This window comes from Periplaneta americana, chromosome 12 (assembly GCF_040183065.1).
Source record: "Periplaneta americana isolate PAMFEO1 chromosome 12, P.americana_PAMFEO1_priV1, whole genome shotgun sequence".
In the NCBI taxonomy this organism is placed as follows: domain Eukaryota; kingdom Metazoa; phylum Arthropoda; class Insecta; order Blattodea; family Blattidae; genus Periplaneta; species Periplaneta americana.
Genome location: NC_091128.1, coordinates 148,279,097 through 148,305,306, shown reverse-complemented (window position 1 = coordinate 148,305,306; position 26,210 = coordinate 148,279,097). Strand labels below are relative to the sequence as shown.

Genomic DNA, 26,210 nt, shown 5'->3' with positions numbered 1-26,210 from the left:
CATAAAATTAATCAAATCACTAAAAACCCTTCAACTAAATGTCCCACACAATTACATCACGTGTAATAATGTTTTCAATAATAATCGTTTGTCGTTGCCATAGCATTGAAATGTGGAATGTCAAATTCAAATGTAGAATGTCAGAATGGTTCAAATTATAACAAAGAAAAATATGCAGTGCATGCTTACCATTGGCCGTTATTGCTGTATAGAATATCATTGAACATACCTGTAGAGTGAGAATCGAGCGCTGGTCACGTACGAGGCTGAATGTACGATCGCAGCGTGCGGCGCGTTGCAGACTCAAGTGTCGCAGGGGCAAGCGTAGGCCGGGGTCGCCCTGCACTAGCAGACATCCGTCGCGAACTTCTAGATGGCGTAACCCTAGTGATCCATCTATTCCAATCACTCGCATCTCACCTGCAACAAATACAATCAGCGTTCAAGCACTGAAAAAAACACCTACAGCCCTGACCTGGACATATTAATGTAAACCTACATGTAATAGCACACGACTGGTGTTTCATATAATTCATATGTACAATACTGCGTATTATAAAAACAATATTTGGGGCAAAAAATTGAAAATGGTAGAATATTCTTAATTTGAAGTGGGGAAGAAACGTGCGATGAATTTCTCCGAGATCATTTTCATTGAAGGACAGAAACTTTAAGAGCATTACATCATGATTGTATGAGAAGATACGAAGAGAACGGCAGTTACGTAGACCTTCGGCTCCCCCCTACTACTAATAATGCATAGCACAATGTCAATACGGCGGTTGCTGTCGTCTGCGTTACAACGAACTTTACTGTTGATTTTCGAGTTCATTTTTTTCCTGGCTATTATATGCTTATTTAAATTGTGTTAACTCTCGCTAAGTGGTTTTATATATTATTTTTATCTGTCTTAGTAGTTATTTTATTATTGTAAATATTTTTGTTTTATTATTAGGCCTATTATTATTATTATTATTATTAATGAATTAATTTGTATTACTATCTTTGTTTCATCTCCGTCACGGTTATTCATTATTATTATTATTATTATTATTATTATTTCTATTATCAACATTATTATTGATCTCTGTAAAATTTATGTAAACTACTGGACTGTACCCGAGCACGAGCATATGCTCATTTCGGGTATCAATTCATATGTATCGTTTCAAATATAAATTGTGAATAAATTAGAATTATAATTTTAAAAAAAATCTAAGTTACGAGATTTCCAGTTTTCTTGTCTTTCCGAAGAAGGATTCCATCACATTTTAAAATCATAACTGCCGATGTCAAGTTGAAGGTTATAACTCGGGAATTTGATAATATGATCTCGAGCTACTTGGAATAGAAGATAAACTATAGTTTTTCCGGCAAAAATGGAAAGATTCACCGAAAATAATATTAACTGAGAGAGATGTTCATTCTACTCTGACTACATTGTAAAGCCAGGGTATGACCTGGGAAGTTATTGAAAGAACTTCAGTAACTTAATTAATTGATAATAATAATGACGCTGATGGTGACGAAAATAACAATAATAATGATAATAATAATAATATACTATAATTATAATAATTATTATTACCATTATTATTATTATTATTATTATTGTTATTATTATTACAATCGGTTTGAGTCCGCAAACATCGATTCAGCATCCTAAACCTTCAAGATTATATACGCTGTGTCTAATAGACAGATTTTTTTTTGTCTTTTCAAGTCTTCTCTGGTGGAATGGAGCGGAAGTGTAATATTTTTCAATTCGTAACGCGAAGCCTGTGGGCTGGGTCACCTAGTAATTACCTCATTGTGCCTCTGTTATGAAACTTTACGCAATGAAATCGAAAGTACCGCCGCCATGCGGGCGATTACACAGCCACTCGATTACATCACGAGTATGACAACAGTAGTAGTTCAACGTCTTATCTCATTGTTAGTAATAGAGATTGTGTGGAGGTCTTCGTAAAACTTTATGCGCCACACAGAAGCCTGTGATATTCTTAATTAATATCAACTTTTGACTCGTGACAGAAGAAGGTACTGCAATCAATTTTTAACAATGACAATCCCCCCATTATCATTACGAAATGCAATTTCAACTGTCGTACATTGATACTTGAAACGGTTGAAGTCGGTGATGAATTTATGAGGTAACCAAGTGCAGGGCAGAACTTTCTTTCGCGGTTCAAATTTTCCTCACCCCCGAATTTCCAGTGCAAACTATTTCACTTTAATTTTAAGCTCGAAGTTGATCATGGCATCCATTTCGGTGAAGAGCAATGAATGTAACTATTTTGACTTGCTAGTTACGTTATACTAGTGCTGTATATTTCTACATGCCACTAAAGTTACACTTACTTGAATAATCTTATTATGGAGAGTAATATTTTGTATATTGATAGTAATTTTGTTTCCAAATTTAAATTAACATAGATGTTAAAATTTCGGATTGTAACGGTTGAATAGGACGTCTCTGAACAAGTGATAGAGCCTTCTTCAGTTACAAGCCGGAGCCATACGTCGGCAACACTGTAATTAACTGTCACCCGGAGGCCTACTATCCAGAACACGTGTTTGTGCTAATGTCGATTTTCAGTGTAAATTAATGTTACAATATAAGTGTGTGTCGATGGAATTACGTTCGCGGTCATACCAAACGTTAATTGTTGATGTATTATAAACTAAGTGCGTGTTGGCGATAAAAACAAGATAATAAATGAAAATATGGCTGCAGTGTTTGGAAATTTTTACGGTTATTATTAATGACAAAATGATTGACAATTCTTCTAAATATTAAATATTGTATAAACTAGCTACATTTTTATAGTCTTACTTGTGGTTTGTGGTGTATCAGAATTCTGGCCAAATTGTTGGGTCTCGCCTGCTATATCAATAAAGTTACGCCGTTGAGTTTCAAGTTCATTGTAAACAGCTGTTTTGTGATCCCATAAATGTTGCAGTTTTGTTGAAGATTCGGAATGCCTGCTATACGTCAGAACTGTCTATATTAATTGTAGACGCATACACTCACTTTGTTGGTTTTCAAGGTTTGTTTATTAATATTATTTCTTTTGTAATAAATTACTTATAAACATGTTTCTTTTCATTTCGTATTTACAGGATTTAAAGTTCACTGATTTTACGCTAATTGGCACATTCTTAATAGATAATGATGTGTTTTGTTACGTATTATGTTGAAAGTATGTTTCTTAATTTTTTCATAGATCTTTATACTTGGCCTTGGCTTATTTAAAATTATATTTTAGAAAATTTGTAACAAATAATTTAGGATAACAGTATTGTTATGGTGACTGGCGAGGTTCAAACTAAAACTGGCTTCCTGGGCATCTGAAATACTTATAGAAAAGAACGACAGATAATCACATATCCTAGACCTTTCACGTCAGAGGTGAAACAACATAAAGCGGCAAAACATTGTCAATTTACTACCCACATAATGGTTAATTGTTTGGAATAGGGTATTGCGAAAGCACGTTGTTATTTGATTTATTTTTGGTACAAGTAACATTTCTTTAAGTATTTATTTATTTTCCCTTGTACCATCAATAAAAAACATATATACTTTTAATTTTTTTTTAAGTTATAAGTGGCTGTATGCAAGTACTTACGGGGTATTCTGAAACTCAAATAAAATACCATTTCGGATTCCGGAATAAATTACGTACATGAATACACTGAATCTTGATCATATGCACTTAGTTTTGTATCAATTAATGTCGAAAATGTACATGTGACAACGAAATCAAAGCACCAAAGCGTCAAACGTCATGCCTTTATTTCGCCTCCGCCCGCCTCCACTCAGCGTTGCCAAACCTACCATGCTCCGGCTTGTAACTGAAGATGGCTCTGGTGAAGCCAAACCAAATCATAATTTTAAGCTAATCATGAAGAGTCTGTCGTCGAAAAAATGGAATTTAAAACTGACAAATTCCTTGTTTTCAACTACATACAGAACAATATTTCTTAGTTTATTTTATTATTATTGTTGTTATTATTATTATTATTATTATTATTATTATTATTATTATTATTATTATTATCATCATCATCTTCATTATTATTATTATTATTATTATTATTATTATTATTATTATTATGATTATTTTACAGCCACCATAATGTCACGAAAGAAACTATTGTAATTGATGGTAATTTTTATAAAATTGAAGTTGGATTATTTCACAGATAAAAAGAAATTGTTGTGATAGATAAAATTACAAAAATGTGTTTATGAGTGATGGATTATTTTTTTGTCATCACAATACAACGATAAAAAACTATAGTGCGAAAATATTATCGACAGTTAAAAGCTATGTCTGTCATTTTATTTCACTTCATGCAAGTCTTATCTAGATGAATAGCGGGAGATAAAATTAATATTAGCTGATTTTAGACGCCACAGTATTAACCTTTGGACCTCAGAATTAAAATAGAGCCGTCAAGAGCATAAAAATAATTTTAAAACCCACAGGAAAAACATGACAAAACGGAACCGAGTCATGCATTTCGTCGAACACACGAAACCACAAGTGAGCTTATGTTGTTAAATTCTAATTCCGGATTTAGTGGTGGCGTTTCTGCGAAATTGTAGACGCGTACTGGAGAGGTTACAACAGTAAATAGAACCGTGAGCTGTTGCTCCACCGTTGTCAGTTTTGCGTTTTCAACGAACGAGTACCGAGCCTTACACAAGAAACAAATTTCTTCCTATTTCACCACTGCTAATTTTCTAAGCTTTCTGTACAACAGAAGAAGACTTTTTGGGTATTTCACCGTATGCTGGAACTTAACATTACCAAAGTTTCGGAACTGCATACAGATTTCATATTTAGGGAAAATTAACCCTTTCTGACCTGAATTTATCAGTGGCGTAGCGTCAATGTAAGTTAAAAAGCTTAGCTTCCCCAGTTAATAATAATTTCATAATAAATCTGCAGTTTATGGAGAAAATTATTTATTAATTTTAATAGAATTTATATTTACGCGTTAAATATTGTGATGCGGCAGCTCAGGATGATTTGTGATGCAGCAGTAAACAAGAAGCCTGCACACACTAGCTTCCAAGCAGACTGGTTTCTTCTGTGTAATCCACCCCGCAGATTTTCCATACCTTTCTAACTAAACTACCCTAGTCGCAAGGCTCGCAAGAAGCTAGCTTTAAAATTTAAAATAATAAGTTTCCGAATTATCCCATTTCGTCAGTTGTGTTCAGTTGAAGTGTTAGTGTGCATTGTGGCTGATGTAATAAATAATGAGCAAAATAACAGTTCCTGACACTAATTTACTTGAATTTTTTTAGGACAATTGTATTATCAAGACTGACTTATGAACAAAAGTGTGATTTAAAAAACAAATGACCGACTCTCTTGCTGTCAATGAAGGACACAACCAAAAGACAGACGCATACTTACGTAATGATACTAATATTGTGATTTCTCTAAGTATGACAGGGAGTGAGCTAATGTTATACGTACACGTGTCTATTTGTTAAGAGATATGTGTAAACCGTAAAATCATATTTTACTACGTATCATTTGAGGTCATGCCTTATTGGTGTTACTTACGATGTTCCAACCAATCTTCGACTGCTGACTTGAAATTGACTACTATTTATTTTAAGACTGTATTTTTGTAATACGTTTTCTCATATTGCATGAAAGACAACTTGAGTTAGCTTCCCCTGCTCAAAATTTCATACTATGCCACTGGAATTTATGGGTGCACAAGGCCATGGAGACACCATGGAGAAATAAAAAGATAAAGCAATCCTCTCCATAATAACGTGCTCATAATTTGTGTGTTCGCAAATATGATCATATTACCCCATCCCTGGAAGCAATAGGTTGGCTTAAACTAGATAAGAAAAGAAATTTACATTCACTTCTCCTTCTCTTCGAAATCTTAAACTCTTCTATTCCTTCGTACCTGTCGTCTCGCTTCATTTACCTTTCTTCCCACCATAATCTGAACACACGCTCTCGCCATGAAACAATACTAACAATACCATCCCATCGCACCTCCTCATACTCATCCTCTTTCACAATAGCCCTGCCAAGACTCTGGAATTCGATACCTGCTAGCATCAGGGACTGTCGAAATAAAATTGAATTCAAACGAGAACTTACTAAGCACTTGGTCAGCAATTGAGACTCGTTCAGAGATGGTTTCTTGTAAATAGTTCTCTTAATGTATCACAAAATATTTCAAAATGCGATAATTTCATCACTATACAATTTTGTTATTCTAGGTTGAATTTGTAATTCGGTAAATAGAGACCAATAAGAGTATTAAAGATAGCCGATTCTGTAGTACATTGAGAAATTAAGGAGGGGCCACACTGAATGGATAGATGAAGAATATCTAAGAAGATACTGTGGTAAAGACCTAAAGGGAAGAGAGCTGTAGGAAATCCGGTTAAGAGATGACAGGAGACCGTCGGTTCACTAGATCTGATGTTTGGCTTGAAGGTGTTGATAATACATGAATACATTTTCTACTGAGTATAGTGTTGGTTGTTAATGTTAATTGAGAATCCAAGAGCCATGAAGGTACAGCACATGGGATTATTTTCATGGCACTGTGAGACACAAGCCCTTCCGGGTCGAGCGCTGCACTTTCTCGCGGGTTCCTCGACTTCTCGGAAGGAAGAGAATCGCGGCATTGTGCGCAAGAACGCCACGACCGGGAGTCACGCAACAATTGGACCAGGCTGCGCATCGCCAGCGACCTCACAGTTTCCGCACTGAGCTGCATTGTTCAGTCTCCATGCACGACGGCTGCGAAATATCTGGCTGGGAACCCGAGTGCAGAGTGTGGCCTGCGCGACGCTTCAAACGCGTTGTACTGGATATTTGACAGACATTATCATAAATCATCATACAACACCATAATGCTGAATCATCAAACATCATATCGATGGCTAAAAAGTGATAGCTCGTATCTAAAAAATGATAATTTAGTTTAACGACTTTATTATTATTATTATTATTATTATTATTATTATTATTATTATTATTATTATTATTATTATTAGGAATACGTGTTCTGGACATTCTGTATATAAATTATGTTGATCTCAGATATCTTAATAATAATAATAATAATAATAATAATAATAATAATAATAATAATAATAATAATAATAATAATAATCTATACTAATAATAAATCTGTAGCCGAAATTTTTCTGGTAAATTTCGATTTTCCAAAAATAATTGGTCCTAACATATACAATTAACCACCCTGAAAATGAAAATCGCTTTTTTGAAATTTTTGTTTGTATGTCTGTCTGTCTGTCTGTCTGTATGTTTGTTACCTTTTCACGCGATAATGGCTGAACGGATTTCGATGAAAATTGGAACATAAATTAAGTTCGTTGTAACTTAGATTTTAAGCTATATGGCATTCAAAATACTTTATTTAAAAGGGGGGTTATAAGGAGGCCTGAATTAAATAAACCGAAATATCTCACTTATTATTGATTTCTGTGAAAAATGTTACATAACAAAAGTTTCTTTAAAAATTATTTCCGATAAGTTTTATTCCAGGCAAAATTTTTATAGAACTGATATTTAAGTCTGTCTGTCTGTGTGGATGTTTGTTACCTTTTCACGCGATAATGGCTGAACGGATTTCGATGAAAATTGGAATATAAATTAAGTTCGTTGTAACTTAGATTTTAGGCTATATAGCATTCAAAATACTTTATTTAAAGGGGGGGTTAAAAGGGGGCCTGAATTAAATAAACCGAAATATCTAGCATATTATTGATTTTTGTGAAAAATGTTACATAACAAAAGTTTCTTTAAAAATGGTTTCCGATAAGTTTTATTCCATGCAAAAGTTTGATAGGACTGATATTTAAGGATATAGGCCCTACAAGAATCTTAAAATAACAATACATTTCCACCGCCACCTCAGATTATAGTGTCGTTGTTCCGTAACTTCTAGAAGCAAAATATTAAATTTTTAGTAGGAAGAAAAACAAATGTATTCATTCTATGGCAGTAGTGCATAGGAGATCGTGAGTTCTTACATTTTCGAAAGAAAGAAATATATATATATATATATATATATATATATATATATATATATATATATATATATACTAGATTGTATTATTTGCTGCATCATTAAGTTATTTAGTAGAGCAAAAATCTGAAAATCGATATATGAAATAGGAGTTATTGCAGGAACGACGACGATGGCTACAATGAAATCAAAACAAATGACTCAGTCTATTTAATATCAATATACAGAGAATATTTTGTGTGTTTGTATGAAGTAATCTCAGAAGCTAATTAACCTTCACAATCAACTCTATTAATTTGGAGTGATTTATTAAAGGATGCATTCAAGACTAATTTAGAAAAATGTTAAACGAATTATATTTTAACCATATGAGTGGTCTCTAGACCAAAATGATAGCATTTTAGTTATTTAAATACAATTTAAATTAAGTGCCATATTAAACGATTTATTCTTCTATCAAACACGAATGTTCCCTGGACCCAATGTTCTATTTTAATTATGTAATTACTTTATATTTATTTCTAATAAGTGCAGCGGAGCGCACGGGTACAGCTAGTAAATAATAAACCATCAGACACCATCAAATACAGTATTCTTATTTTAATAATCTTGAATTAATTAATATGCTGTACGTCATATTTCTATCCAATTTTCATAATACTACTACTACTACTACTACTACTACTACTACTACTACTACTACTACTACTACTACTACTACTAGTAATAATAATAATAATAACAATAATAATAATAATAATAATAAATCATCAGACATCATCAAATAATCTTATTTTAATAATCTTGAATTAATTAATATGCTGTACATCATATTTCTATCCACCAATTTTCAAAATAATAATAATAATAATAATAATAATAATAATAATAATAAATCATCAGACATCATCAAATAATCTTATTGTAATAATCTTGAATTAATTAATAGGCCTATACTGTACATCATATTTCTATCAAATTTTAATAATAATAATAATAATAATAATAATAATAATAATAATAATAATAATAAATCACACACCACCACCACCATCATCATCATCATCATCACCATCATCATCCTATTCTCAACCTTTTTTAATGTTATGGACCCATTAAGCTCGTATTTAATTTTGGCGGAGTCCCAAAATATTTTGTATAGTTAACTTTAGGCTGGTAATCATGTTCTGTTCATTAAACATTTATATATTATCAGGCAGTTTATCTCACTTGTCAGAGAAAGAACAATTATTTGTATTAATGTACTGTACATCTGAAGTATTATTAGTGTAATATGTGGATAATATACCAGTTTTATTGCAAAAAGGTAGTAGCTCCATTATTTTCTTATATGTTATTGCCCTAAATTGCTGATTGTAATATATGAATGAGTAATAAATGAAACTCCTGGGCACCCAGGACATAGAGGTCCGATAATGTATATGAATGAATAAAGTGTTAGAAAAAGTGTTTGAAATTGTGGATTACGTTGGCAACGGTAAGACATAATTTGAACCGCTGCTCCTGCATGGTGTGGTGCACAGAATAATGGTGGAGCTTGGGTAATTGAGAACAAGCGGAGAAAGCGAGCGATCATCGCTCAGGAAGAGTTCACAGGGGAACAGTATTAATGGAAGAAGCCTGCAATAATAATAATAATAATCATCATCATCATCAACAGGGATTAGGCCTTTCGACCTGTTCCGTCCTCTCAAAGAAATTGATCTCTCCATCTCTTCGTAGGCCTTCCTCTGTCTCTCTTGCCTTTGGGTTTGTACTCTAGAATCTTTTTAGGAGTACGGTATTCTGGCATTCTTTGTACGTGTTCATAATATTTTTCTTGGTATTCTTTTATTTTATTATTTAAGTTGAATATGTTCAGTTCGTCTCTTATCGTTTCATTATATTGTCTGTCTGTTCTTCTGTATCCAGCTACCGATCTCAAAAATCTCATTTCTGATACTTCTATTTTGTGCTTTTGGTTTTCTGTTAGGGTCCAGCATTCTGAGCCATACAAGAGAGATGGGACTGCCAAGACTTTGTAAAACTTCTAAATGGTTTCTTTCCTTGTTTTGTTTAATAGGGTTCTTTTAAGCGTTCCACATATTTGATTAAAATTTTGTAATTTTCTTTGTTGATCTAATTCTCTTGTGTTTCCAATTTCACAGCCCAGGTATTTAAAATCTCTTACTTGTTCTATTATATTGTCGTTAATTAAAATTTTACATCGAATAATATTATTATTAAATAATAATAATAATAATAATAATAATAATAATAATGACAAATAAATGTAATCGAGATGAAGATATCATTTGATCCCGGATTCGATTTGCGGCGAAAGTTTGCAACGTTTCTTTATCTAAATACAATAGAGAATAAAATTCAAGAATTATTCCGGGGGAAGTTAGCCCCGGAAATTTCAGATCATCTAAAATCTAAATTATTTCAATTCAGTTTTAAACTATTTATGACAAGTATAACTTCAAGAATCTGAATTAAAGAATATACATCTAATCCGCCATGACGTGAACAAAGATTGTTGAAAAATAAATAAATAGATACATTAAATAGATAGATAGATAGATAGACAGACAGACAGACAGACAGACAGACAGACAGATAGATAGATAGATGGGTGGATGGATAAATTAGTAAATAAATAAATAAATTAGTAAATAAATAAATTAATTAGTAAATAAATAAATAAATTAATTAATTAATTAATTAAAGAATGCCATCTCTCAGTACACGTAGATCAGCTTAAAAACAGTGGCTCTCGCTCACAGTAAGAATTTTTCTACTTCAGCAGTTAAAAATGTTTGTGACTTGTTTCTCGAATTCAATCATGCAAAGTCTCGCTTCTTCCTTGTATCAAAATAGAAATTTCACAATGAAACGATAATGTTAACATTTGCATGTATGTAATATGATGAGTGTAATCCCAAAATGTATTAAGTCCATTTTTATGAAAGAACTGGGCTAGTTTTTTTATCCACCGGTCTACGAACTGAGTGAGTTTTCAAGTGACATGCACAAACTTTTAAATAAGGATTGGCGTTGGTTTGGAAGAAAATAAGCTTAAAATATAATGATAAAGATCTCAAACATATGTATATTGTATAAATCATAAAAAAATATCCAAATGGAATAATCGAGTTTTGGGATAACAATCTTAATACGTATGTATTAATTGACATTAACTAAAATGTTACGAAAAGGTCTGTCATTATATGTAAATTTGTAAAGTCTTGAAAACTGAGAAAAAATATTCGCAGAAATTATGAAGCCAACAATTAGAGGTCACTAGTGAGCAGCTCGTTATCAAGGCACGCGATTGTAATCCTGCCAGAAAAACTTCGACTACATCCCTGAACAAAGTCCGCGACTTTGGAAACAAGCATACTATGGCACAGTATGAAAACCAGTGATGTGTTTTAAAACAGTTCAGTAACGGAAACCGAACAAGTAAGCTGTTATGTTTTGTCTTCATATTTTGAATTTTATTTAGCTAGTAAGCAAAGTGATAGATGAAATTATTGGGGATCATCATTGTGGTTTTAGGCTTAATAGATCAACTACTGACCAGATATTTTGTATTCGACAGATAATGGAGAAAAAATGGGAGTATAAGGGTACAGTGCATCAGTTATTCATAGATTTCAAAAAGGCATATGACTCGGTTAAGACAGAAGTTTTATATGATATTCTTATTGAATTTGGTACTCCCAAGAAACTAGTTCGATTAATTAAAATGTGTCTCAGTGAAACGTACAGCAGAGTTAGTATAGGTCAGTTTCTATCAGATGCGTTTCCAATTCACTGTGATGCACTATCACCTTTACTTTTTAACTTTGCTCTTCTAGAGTATGCCATTAGGAAGGTCCAGGATAACAGAGAGGGTTTGGAATTGAACGGGTTACATCAGCTGCTTGTCTATGCGGATGACGTGAATATGTTAGGAGAAAACCCACAAACGATTAGGGAAAACACGGAAATTTTACTGGAAGCAAGTAAAGAGATAGGCTTGGAAGTAAACCCCGAAAAGACAAAGTATATGATTATGTCTCGTGACGAGAATACTGTACGAAATGGAAATATAAAAATTGAAAATATATCTTTTGAAGAGATGGAGAAGTTCAAATATCTTGGAGCAACAATAACAAATATAAATGATACTCGGGAGGAAATTAAACACAGAATAAATATGGGAAATGGCTGTTATTATTCGGTTGAGAAACTTTTATCATCCAGTCTGCTGTCCAAAAATCTGAAAGTTAGAATTTATAAAACAGTTATATTACCTGTTGTTCTTTATGCTTGTGAAACTTTGACTCTCACTTTGAGAGAGGAACATAGGTTAAGGGTGCTTGAGAATAAGGTGCTTAGGAAAATATTTGGGGCTAAGAGGGATGAAGTTACAGGAGAATGGAGAAAGTTACACAACACAGAACTGCACGCATTGTATTCTTCACCTGACATAATTAGGAACATTAAATCCAGACGTTTGAGATGGGCAGGGCATGTAGCACGTATGGGCGAATCCAGAAATGCATATAGAGTGTTAGTTGGGAGGCCGGAGGGAAAAAGACCTTTAGGGAGGCCGAGACGTAGATGGGAAGATAATATTAAAATGGATTTGAGGGAAGTGGGATATGATGATAGAGAATGGATTAATCTTGCTCAGGATGGGGACCAATGGCGGGCTTATATGAGAGCGGCAATGAACCTCCGGGTTCCTTAAAAGCCAGTAAGTAAGTAAGTAAGTAAGTAAGCAAGTAAGTAAGCAAGCAAAGTGAGTACAATTCAAAAGTAGCCTATGAAATAAAAAAAATGTTTCTAGCCACTACCGTAAGAGCCAGACTCGTGTACAAACGTATTTTACTTTCTTTGCCTTTCGATACGTAGTTCCTAAACGCTAAATGTTTTTATTTGCGTGACATGGTGTAAAATAATAGTTATTTACGCAAGTAGGACAGAAAGTGATACTTTTGTGTACCAGTGAGACATTTACGGACGTAGCGTTACCCGAGTCCGGAATTTCAAAACGAGTGCGCGAAAGACACTTTCGTACTAGTGACGTACAAAATTTTTGACACAACTACATGGAAGTTCTATGTGAATTAACTAACGCGTTTAATAAGTCACAGACTAAAGAGATTTTTGTAGGCTAGGAGTCAGGGTCTACTAATAGCTTACTACAGCGTTTCTCAAACTATGGTCCGCGGACCACATATGGTCCCTGACGTCTGCCCTTGTGGTCCTTCAAAAAGGACAAAAGAAAAAATAAATTTCAAACGAATTGCATATCACACTATAGCTGAAAATCTCAGGGTTTGGAAATGACACATGTCAATCACCTTTCACTTTTTCTGCCAGTACTGACATCTTATGAAATTTATTACCCTACCTGTCTACCGACTTCCCACTCTACTCTCAGCAACGAAGGAGAATTTTAAAGCACTATGAACGTGGTGTTTTTCGCCATCCTTTTCTTGCACATCAGCTGATGACAAGTGGCTATGTACAATGGCACATCTTCCAGATGTATTCTCAAAACTAAACGAACTAAATCTCTCTCTGCAAGGTAATTCTTTGACTGTTCTCAATGCGCATGAGAAAATAGTGTTCGAGAGAAAACTTGGTTTGTGGGTCAGTTCCATAAAACAGAGGATTTTTTCACTATTTCCAACTCTAGAGTCTTTTTTGGTTGAAAATGATTTCGTTATTGGAAAATAATTATGCAATGACTTAAGTTCGCATCTCGAAACTCTGAGGTCACAATTTGAAACTTATTTTCCAAGTAAATATGACGAATTTTCATGGGTTCTTGATCCTTTTCATTGCGATATTGAAAGAAACAAACTTTCATTGAGTGAAAGAGAACAGTTAATTGAACTCTCGAATGACACTGAACTTAAAAAAAAAAACTAAAATTAATTTTTTATATTAACATTAACTTAATTAGTTAATACTAATATAAACTAATTTTAATTAATGAATTGTTTTAAAATATAAATAGGCTGTAGGCCTACTGGTATTAAAATATGCTACAAAAATGAGAAATTTGCTTTCGAAGGGAACAAGAGTAAGGTGGTCCGCGGAACTGTTCTGACTTAAAAAAGTGGTCCCCACTTCAGAAAAGTTTGAGAAACTCTGACCTACTACATTGACTTTATAGTACGTCTAGATATAACTACATTGTGTTACTACATTCGTGCGGAAAAGTTAATCCTAACAATGTTTTTGCCATAGCGTACAGCAAAAAAGAACTTTATAACCAATAATGTGTTACGAAAAATAGCAGTTTCCATGTAAGTGTTCAAAAACAAACATTTCTCACCATATTGGATAACGTAAAGCTCTTAAATCAGACTTAAGATTATAATTCTGTTATTATAACATACTCGTGTAGATAAAAAAGGTCGCAAAGAAACAAAAATATAAAGAAATTAACACAAAAATCGTGTTCTTCACTGACATACAATAGTCTCCATTGTTTTTAGATCGTAATTTCACGGATAGTTTTTTCTCTAAAGCTGTTGTAACAATCAAGTTGCTATAAAACTCAACGCATGTCGATGTTTCTTTTTTTTTTTTTTTTACCTCTGCGCAAGCGCGATAACGGTGGCAACGAGGCCTGACAATTAGCTCTAATTGCGATTACAGCGCGCTTTAATTACCGACATGTTCCGTTACGTCGCGACGACTTGAACCCCCGAACTCCGACCCCGGCGCACTGGCGCTGTGGCTGAGACAAAAAGTATCGCGTTCTGCCATGAACTGTCTCTCACATATGGCAAGAAAGGAAAACAAACATATTTCAGCCATGGAGATGGAACATTATTTTCCCGCCAAATGTGCAGAAGATGAAAGCAACTGCGTACAGAAAATTTCTCCTGTTCTGACTGCTATATAGAGTCTTCATGCCCTAGCTTTTATAAATCACCCTTACAATTTGGCCTACTTACTTACAAATGGCTTTCAGAGAACCGGGAGGTTATTTGCAGCCCTCACATAAGCCCGCCATCGGTCCCTATCCTGAGCAACCAGTCCCTAGCATAATATCTAGTAGCACTAGTAATGCCCCACTTCGATTATTGTGATTCTCTACTGACCGACCTCAATGTCAACCAGTCGCAAAGATTACAACGTGTTCATAATTCTTGTGTTCGCTTCGTCTGCGATGTCCGTCGCGATGACCACATTACCCCATCCTTCCAAACTCTAAACTGGCTACGGCTTAACGAACGTAGAAATTTTCATTCTCTTGTTCTCCTTTTCCAAGTCCTTCACACCTCTACACCTACCTACCTTGCCTCCCGTTTCAGTTACCTGTCATCATATCATAATCTCTTCACACGCACGCAAAATATCCGCATACTAGCCATACCAACACATAAGACATCATCGTATTCATCATCATACACAATCTCGCTCTCGCGCTTGTGGAATACCCTACCCAGTGACATCAGAGACTGTTGGAATTTAGTAGCGTTCAAAAGCAAACTTATTAAACATTTTTCTTACTGCGTAGAGTAGGTTTAAATTTTTACTTAGTTCATAAAAAAATTTTCTCTCTTCTTAACTTTTACAATACACTCTCTAGCCTTTATTAATCAGTTAATCTTTTAGTGCTTTTATTTTTATTGTATTTGTAAATTTAATATCAATTGTAATTATAATTGTAATTATATTTTTAATATTGTAGTTGTAATCCCCTGGTAGAGGGGAAGAGAAGGCCTGATGGCCTTATCACTACCAGGTTAAATAAATAAATAAATAAATAAATAAATAAATAAATAAATAATATCCCACCTCCCTCAAATCCATTTTAAAATCGTCCTCCCATCTATGTCTCGGCCAGGTTTGCCAGATTTTACATTTACCAAAGAGAGACGTCCTTTTTCCAGCATATCTAATACGTTTAATATTTGAGAGTGATATCAATATCATTATGGGCAGAGTTGATAATGTCATGATTGAATAGAAAGAGAGAGAGAGAGAAAGGAAAAACTATTCCTTTATATGAAGTTAAAAAACTAATATGGTTATCAAAATTGGCACTTTAATAAAAGCAATCTAGAATTTGCTTCCTCTTTGAATTGGGAAAAATAGAGACAGCAATAGCAGACCCATAAAACTGCTAATTCCTATGAATCACAAAGCTGTTTCTCAAATTATATAATATGTAAATAGTTCTACAGCGTGAATAAAAAGTCTGGAACCATATAAATATCTTCCATATGCTTGATTTTCGATTACTATAGATGTTACCAGTATTTATAAGACCAAATGCTCTACCTGTGACACATTCGATTCTAGCCCTCGGCTATCTCAAAAGCCGCCATTTTAGATGCAACTTTGAAATTTTAAATGGAAAGTGGATCATGTAGGTAGGTACTCAAAATCATGTGAAATTTTGCCTCCTTTTGTTCTTAGAATTATGTTTGGTTTCATACTTTTTTATTTTTTTAATTTTGAACATCATCTGGCAACGAAATAATGTTAACTCCTTTTGTTCATAGAATTATTTTTGGCTTCATACTTTTTAGTATTTTAAATTTTGAACATCGTCTGGCAACGAAACAATGATGTTTCTGAATCGGAAATAAGAATCCGGAAATCTGCCTATTCGGAAATACGTCATTCGGAATGACCGTTCCGATTTGGAAATACGGCATTCGGCAATAAGGCTATTCGGAAATGAAGGTCTTCGGAATAAAAGTTTCGAAAATACGATTGTTTGGTGATGACGGTTGTGATTCTTGTGATGATCGTGGAAACATAAAAGGAATCATAATAATGCAGACAATATCTCTTGCCAGTGGTGTCAGTGACATGTTGTTGGCATCCAGGGTGAAGAGGAACCGTTCCGCTTTGCATGTGTAACGTTAGAGTTGAATGTCACACGTTTACTGCTAGACATTGCACGCGGATCTCTCGATTTCGTTGACATCTCGAATAGAAAAAGCAGCAGCCTACTACATGCAATTCAGCTTCTCTATTATGATATCCGGAACTGTTGTCTTCGCACAGGCAAATTATAATCCCCTGATACCAACTGTGTTCGTCGTCCTCGAGCGGTCTGTCGTTAACATTCTTGCCATTAAATAAATTTTTCCATTACGTCTGACGTTCGCTTATTCGAATTCAAGCTACAGCAATTAATTTTTAATAGCGGTAAAAATTCTTAACACGACTTTCTTCTAAAAGGAAGTAGGCTAAAGCTGTGAAACTATACGTAAAGACACCCTATTCTTGAATGAGAGGGATTCAGTGAAAATTTAGTTATTTCTCACCCAGTTAGAATGAATGGCTTCATTCTTTAAATTCATTAATAAGTAACGCCACGAGAGGTTTTCATTTTAGTGATAAATTTACCAGAAACTTTACTTGAGACTAAATTTATCAACAGTAATCTCACTAGAGGTTTTGATTTATCTAGAGAAAATCAAAACTCGAGTGGGATTTAATTGACTATTACACGATTAGAAGAAAGTATATAAAGATTAGAAGTAACGAAGTACTCCAATACAATAAAATATTGATTTACGAAAATACAAAACTGTCTTCAAATTTGTACCATCTCAACATTATAAATATTACGCTAGTACATGGCAGTAGTGTGTTATGAATAGCTGTTTTCTTATCAGTTGTGCCAACTATGGAATCTTCATTTAACTCTGTAGACGGCTACTGGTCAAGAAGGCTTTGTTGATTCAGTTTCATTTTTATTAAAACAGTTGCATTCCACTTCAATTATCCGAATCCCAGTAATCAACGTCACTTGACAGATGATTTTCAATAAATCTTAATATTAAACAATCTCTGATACGTGACTGTCCATAATATCATATAACAGAAGCTATAACATAACCTAAATAATATATACAAGTGTTAGAAAAGTTTTAATTAACGACGATAACATAAAAAATAAACGTGAATAATTTTAAAAGGAATAATTATTGAATGTACAATTTTCAAATTTGAATGTTTTAGTGCTTGGTGGTTCAGTTGATGTTATATTGGACGTGTGTGTAAAAGAAGTGGAACTCGTTGGTGTAGGCCTACATGGTGTATTCAACTTATTCAAGATTTCCGAATGGTGCTCTTCATTTATTTGTAAATAGGATTTCAGGGAAGATGCATAGGTATGACCAGTGATCTTTATTAATTCTTGTTCTTGAATGGCAATGCGAGTCATATTTGACTGGAGTGGTTTGTAATTTTCTGTTTTTTTTTTTTTTTTTTTTTTTTTTGACGTCCAGACCAGCGCAGTTTGAAATGTTGGCAAACAAAGAAACAAATGCTAGGGACGCGATAAAATTAAACAAATGCTAGGGACGCGATAAAATTAAACAAATGCTAGGGACGCGATAAAATTAAACAAATGCTAGGGACGCGATAAAATTGTGCGATAAGTAGCCATGATTGGTTGAAATACGTCCTTTCCTACCGTTTTATTGGTCAAAAGTAGTATGACGTAATAAAAGTGTAATAGTCAAAGTAATCTCACTATAGATTTTGATTTATCTAGAGAAAATAATCACAATATATAGCTATAGATCTAAAAATCACAATAAACCTAGCATTGCCATAGCATTGAATGATAGTTTATTTTCTAAAAGTGTGAGAGTTTCAAAATACGGGGTAATTGCTAACCCGTAAACAGATTACAAGAGACACGAGGCATGTCTTTCAAATATAGGACTGTTCCTTAAAATACGGAAAATCTGTGGCAATCCTGAAGGCATAAAAGAGAACAACTCTTTTTGTGTACTATACATTTATTTATGAATAGTTGATCCAAATTTGTTGATTATAAGATTAAAAGTGTCTCCCTCCCTTGTGAACTCATTATGTATTAATATGTTCTCTTTCGACTAGCGTGGAAATGACGGAGTTACAATATTTTGTCATGTGTTGCTGCAACATCGAGCGATGCTTATGGACACCCCAGCTTCCCGTTGCTCAATGCCCGTCAGATTACTGTGACGACACTCTGTCTTCCTGTGGAACAGGCACTTCAATATCCTTACACAACATTCATCCATCAAGGACTTACGAGCAATAAAATCGCTTCAGGACAGAGTGCAAACTAAAAAGACAAGAGCATCCTATCAACTACATCCACTGCATTGCGCAATATTGTATGGTGTGTAGTGGTTGTACACGATCCCTTCCTATCCATCCTGTTATGTAACTCGCTTATTTGGTACCGAAAAAATCGACGTCATTAAAATGAAATGTATTTTCTCATTATGCGCTTTGGGCTCTTCTTAGCGATTGTTTTTTCACTTCTGATATGGAATATCTTATGTTAGATCTATAAGAGAGAAAAATAAAGTAAGTTTTGATAAGAAAGGTTTACTCTAACGTCACCTATGGTATAATGAAAAGAGAAGTGTAAGATGAACTTCGTGTTATTCGACGCGGTCGATCTCACTCTATTGCCTATTCGCTATTTAATGTGTACCGCCCATTCCCGTCCTTCAGAACTTTTCCTTTGTATTCCTTAGATATTTTTCTAAATTCACATCGTTCGCTTTCTCTAGTCCAGCCGTGGCGAAAATGTGACTCACGAGCACATTGTGGCTCGCAATGATAGCTGTACATTTCTCTTGCTTCCTACCTCCCCCATCCCCCACCTCTCACTCACTGGAGTCAAACTCCGTTCCATTTGTATTTGTCTCTGACCTGTGAGTGGCGTATCGTCGCAATGTCTCTCTCGAAACCATGTACCTCCACAAAAACGAAAGTATTATTCACAAGTATTACGAGGAAAACGGCTGTATAACATAAAACGGCATTATAGTACATGTTACTAATGAAACATTAAAAGGTTAAGTGTTATTATTATTATTATTATTATTATTATCATCATCATCATCATCATCATTATCTCTGTACGTCGACCATTTTTCAGCAGATGTACGAATAATGTGGTTAGCTCTCCAATTTAAACTCACTGATTTACTATGTGATGTTAAATGAAAGATAGATGTAAGGACTTGACAAATGTTGAACTTTCAAATCTTTGCCGAAAAATAAATATCCGAAGCTTCGTTCTTTCGCTTGCTCTGTTGAAGCCATGTTCGCTGCAACTTACGTTTGTGAAAAATTATTTTCAACAATGGAAATAGTAAAAACCAAATTTAGATCACGACTGACAGACAAATACCTTCGTGATCAACTACGACTGGTAGTAAGTGACATAATTCCTGATTTTGAAACTCTGTCGCAGAGACATTCTGAAGACAGTTAATTTTAAGTTGTGATAATGTGTCCTATGTTTTCTTGTTCATTTCTTTCTTCGTTACACGTACTAAACATTAGTTTGTAACCTTATACTCTATAAAATTATATTTAAGTGCTTGACGTAAGGAAAATGAAAATCCGTTAATAAGTCAGGCACCCCTTTGGGTGTCCGCCTCCCTTCATAGGTACTATGCACGTTGCAGGTTACACAGTGGCTCGGCGCATGATCACATTTTCGCCACGGCTGCCCTAATGAGTTCTTACTTCTTCGGGCACTGTGTCTTTCTACATCTGCAGTCAATCATGTTTGCCGAGCAGTTAACCTTCTCCAATCTCTTGCAGTTGCTCACAAAATGAACTTAAATTATATTCAAAGTTATAATCCATGCGGTTGTTAAGTAAATCTTACAGTTATCCATAAATACGGCCTGCTATGCTCACACAGTTTTCAATTTAAACCATTTATAAATTGTAAAATTTTCTTTCTTTACCTTCAAGTTAGATAAACATAGATTATCTAATTTATCATGGAAAAACGGCTTCAAACCTGACAAATGAGTGCACTGGTGTTTCAAAATTAACATGGGGGCATAGGCAAATAGCCCTGCATGCCATTCAAACTTACTCCTTATGGCTCTATCGTTATTTGAATCAATGATTCATGGCTTTCCACACAGTCCTCTCCCTCTCAGCTATTACGTTACGTCCATTTTCGGTTTTTCCCCTTCAAAATTCTCTCAAGTCAAAAATTATCTGTTGTTCCTTCAAATGGAACGGCGAATGTTGGAGAGAGACAACTGTACAATAGGCTTAGAGCTCACATACACACTTCCTTTTAGCTCCAAAATTCCGTTTCAAGGACGCTCGATCGCGTAGCTTTTAATTGTATTGTTTCTCCTTTAATTCTTTCAAATTTTCCACACAGCAGTCACAGAAATATTGGGTAGATGGATTATAATAATAATAATAATAATAATAATAATAATAATAATAATAATAATAATTTATTTAACCTGGCAGAGTTAAGGCCATACGGCCTTCTCTAACACTCAACCAGGAGTAAAACTGCGTTACAAAAAACACTACAAATTTACAAAGTACACTACAATTTTACACACAAAACTGAATAAGATAATAATAATAATAAAATGTAAACAACAAGTAAGTAGAAATCAGACATAATATGTAACATACAGAAAGAAAGAAAAAAGCATAATAAAATGTGGACAGCAGGTCAAAATAAATGAGACATACAAAGTATAAAAATAAGACAATTATTGATAATAATAATAATAATAATAATAATAATAATAATAATAATAATAATAATAAAAGGTAAAGGTAAAGGTATCCCCGTAACATGCCATGAAGGCACTTGGGGGGCATGGAGGTAGAGCCCCATGCTTTCCATGACCTCGGCACTAGAATGAGGTGGTGTGGCCGGCACCACGCTCTGACCGCCTTTACCCCCGGGAAAGACCCGGTACTCAATTTTATAGGAGGCTGAGTGAACCTCGGGGCCGTTCTGAAAGTTTGGCAACGAGAAAAAATCCTGTCACCACCTGGGATCGAACCCCGGACCTTTCAGTCCGTAGCCAGCTGCTCTACAATAATAATAATAATAATAATAATAATAATAATAATAATAATAATGATACAAATAAGAATAGTAATAATAATAATAATAATGATACAAATAATAATAATAATAATAATAATAATAATAATAGTAGTAATAAAATAGTGCAGTACAAAGCATACAATGAATACGATATTTTTAAGTACACACAGAAGGAAAATTATGATTATAATTATATAGCTCAACTCATCACATTATAGATATAACCATTATCGGAAAATATGAAAACAAAAATATAAGATAAGTTAAATATCACTAGAACATAAAAAGAAAAAAATGTGAATACGTGGAAACATGCAATGCAACACTTGTCATAATAGTAAGTTAGTTTGGCAACTCGTCATTATGTATATACATATCAAATAAAATACACTACGTACAGTGTTAAAGAGAGTACATCATGTATTTTATTACTTTAATTCTATTGATCGTATTAGACGTTCCACGCAATGACTGTGATTTTCTCAAATCTTTTGTCAGATTTTTATTTCAAATTAATTTTGTACTAAAATTATTATAATATTTTGATATTCATCGATCCTCGATAAATTTACTCTGTGAACAAAATCTATCCAATAATCACTAGATGAAATCGCTGTACACAAAAGTACAGACATACTGAATGTTCAAGACCATTTTTCGATATCAGTGATGTTGATAATATGTTTTTCCGCGAAAATCTCAAAAATTGATATTTTGCAGCAACACAATACCTGACAAAATAAAGTAAAGTACCTTTCAGAATTTTACCACGAATATGAATAATTTTTGCCCAGCCTAGGACTCGCGCTACGGAATGCGCCCTGTTCGAATCCTCATGGGCGGAGAAATTTTCTCATGAAATTTCGGCCAGTGTACGGAATCGGTATGCCGTAGTTCTATAAGATTTGTATTGTTATGTACGACGTATGTAGGAATTTACACACGACTTATAAACGAGCTGTACAGGTGTAATGCAGTTAAACGTCTGTGTAAGCGTTTTATTACCATAAGACCGTAAATATCTAAAGACTTATTTCGTAAATAATGGTGTAAACCTCCTTCAAATTTAATGTTTTGGCAAAATTTACTTCATAGGCATATTGTTCCTGGCTCTAATCGTAACATGACTCGCTGATGACATTTAAATCCAAGGCACTGCTCCACAATTTGAGTCCTGACCCATTAATCATTGCTGGAGAAGCAGGATCGAGTCTCCGTGGAGCACAGCCGCGGGCACGCCTGTTTGCTCTGGACTAATGACAGCCATCAGGGGACTAACGGCAACGCCTTCAGCATTTACTCCTGTAGGATGTACAGCCCGCTCGTCAGAGAAACGATAACATTTTTAAGAGAAACTCATCATCAATAATGATCTACTTACACCACATCTCCATCTGAAACCAACATGCAAATGACAATATTTCTGTTTGTCTTATTATTCTGACTACTCTCGCCTTATTCGCTATGTTATTATTTATCTCTAAACAACAGTTGAATTCGTCATTTGCTGCTAGGCTACGGATAGACCTAAGTCAGCATGCACAAAAATTCATTTCATCGCTTCCTCCGGAAGAAAAGTAAAGCTGCCAGGTCCTATGTCGTAGATTTACGGCACGTAATAACACTTTCCCTGAATGAGAGGCATCCAGGCAAAATTTACAGACCATTTATTGATCAAATTTAATGTACTTGCTAAATAATCTCTGCAGTTAAAAACTTCGTAAAAAATTACTACTATATTATTGTGTAGTTCACTGCCCGAAGACAGATTGGAACCTTATAAGTGACATCAATAAGACAACACTCATGAAGCAACTAAGCCAGGTGATAATGGGGTAGGGTGGCCAGTTCCTTTCCCCTTCCATTGCATACATTGCTGACTAGTAATGAATTTCCTATTTATTTCTTCTCTCTGCATTGTTTTTGTACATAGGCCTATCTATTTGTATTTTGGTGGTGTGATAGAGGAGCCTGATGGGTTTAACTCTATCAGATTGAATAAAGAAATAAATAAATATTTATTTATTTATTTAGTTATTTATTTATTTATTTATTCACTTAATTATTTATTTATGACATAACTTCAAAGAATTTGAGTGGCCACAAGGGTGCTGAATACAATAAACATTTACAATATAATGTGATATTTGAAACATTAAAAGGGAAAGGAGCTTAATTTTTGAAGGCAAATATAAGTGAAATAATTGAAATAGAGATGGTGATGTAATATTTGAAGAGAATCCTTGATAATATTCATAAAAACAGACATTACATAATCAAAAGGAATGTGAAGTTCCTTAAGATAATTCCATGTGAATTTTGTAATAGAACCTCTACTTCCAAACAGCAAACCAATGACAGACGATTGTTTAAGAGGGATGTTGTACTTTGAGAAAGATAAGGCATACAAGATTCATATATAGACTTCTTCTCAATATCACTCTCTGGTCTGATTTATGTTCCTTTCGAAACGTATAGTAGGGTCAAGAATAAGAGCCCGTTTTAAGCGTCCGTTAATAAATAATGTCTGCCCGTCTGAAAGAACCATCTGATGATACACAATGTACTTCCTCATGAATCTCCCAATTTAAAGTTTTTAACGATGTCGTAAAAGCATGTCGTACACGATGATGTCTAGCACTGATCAGTAGCTCGCCTTTGGGGCATTGTCCAAGCACATGTCCAAGTGTTTCAAGCTCACTACACTCTGGATGACGGCAGCGGGTTGTGCTTACAGTTCTGCCCGGTATTGCGCGAACCGCCGAAATATTGCTTGACATTTTTAAAGCATTGGTCCATTCTGAGGACGATAGACCCTTTCTATTGCTTACCCGTGAGTTAGCCTTGGGGAGATTACTGTAAGTGTTTACGAATTTTACCAGTTGATAGCATCAATAGTGGTGATATTCAATTTTGACAGAACAGAAACGTTTTCGCTTGCAAGGTCCCTAACAATATGGAGATGGCAGTCATCATAACGAAAAAGAGTATTACAAATATTTGTGTGTTGCATGTAAGCTTCCCAAGATGCTTTCATTACGAAAGACCACGATATTTTTAGGGGCGTAGAGCATTCCGTCAGAGCAGTCATGAGGAAGACCAATAAACTCTTTGCATGCTCCTTTGGTAACTTTATCTAAATCATTAAGAAGTTCGATTTTGATTTGGTTGAGTGGAACACACTGTAAGGAATAAGTAAGAGTGGGCCACAGATATTGATTCATAATCGTGACCTTTTGATCAAGTTTTAATAAAGGGAAGAGACAGAGTTTAGAAATATTTTTACTGAATGTGGTAAAAACTTCACATTTACCAAGAACGATTTCATCATTAAAATTAATACCAAAGTATTTAATGTGGTCATTAGGATTAGAAATGGATTGAATGTGCAAGCCATTAACGGGAATGACATTAAACTGGGATAGGATACCACTTTCAATCAATATTAAATTATATTTGTTAGGGTTAATAGCCAAACCAAGGGTAGAAAGGTTACTTTCTGCTAGACTAATCAGAGATGTGATGCCAGTTTCACTACTTGAAATGTAAGCAATGTCATCAGCAAAAGCAACGGCAGAGAGATTGTCTAGAGTAGGATCTAATGAAAAACCATGGGCGTGCGATACTTCATTGTCAGTAAGGTCCTTAATGATACCGTCGATTGCTAAGTTGAATAGAGTAGGAGAAAGCGGACTGCCCTGTGGAACTACTTTTTTTTTTAACTAAATGGGCTTAGTTTGCTCTTAGCAATTTCAATTGGAATCTGGTTCCTTATTAATAATTTAACTATTAAATTTCATAAGTTAGAGGGTATAGAATTTATAGCTAGTGATCTTTTAACATGTTCATATCCTATGCAATCGAACGCTTTGCTTACATCAAGAAAAGCAACAAAACAGACATTATTTTTCGCTTGTTTTAGACAACCATGAGGTGTTAATATGGGTCCCTGGTGTAGAAACGAAACCCCTTTTGTGAATGGAAGTGGAAATATAATCTTTTAATTTAAAATCTAGCACTTTCTCAATCAGGCTTCGCACTACCGAGAAGATTGTAATAGGCCGCCAGTTTTTCAAATCACTATGGTCACCTCCTTAAATAAATAAATACATAGATAGATAGATAGATAGATAGATAGATAGATAGATAGATAGATAGATAGATAGATAGATAGATAGATAGATAGATAGATAGATAGATAGATAGATAGATAGATAGATAGATAGATAGATAGGTAGGTAGGTAGGTAGGTAGGTAGGTAGGTAGGTAGGTA

The 26,210-nt window shown here is 34.2% G+C and overlaps 1 protein-coding gene across 1 annotated transcript in view; it reads right to left on the bottom strand.

Annotated features, from left to right (window-relative positions):
- LOC138710981 (uncharacterized) overlaps positions 1 to 26,210 on the bottom strand; it is a 105,043-nt gene that overhangs the window by 27,621 nt on the left and 51,212 nt on the right. Inside the window, exon 2 of the mRNA XM_069842232.1 lies at positions 230 to 420. Coding sequence (XP_069698333.1) covers positions 230 to 420 — 191 coding nt within the window. The remainder of the gene's footprint in view (positions 1 to 229; positions 421 to 26,210) is intronic.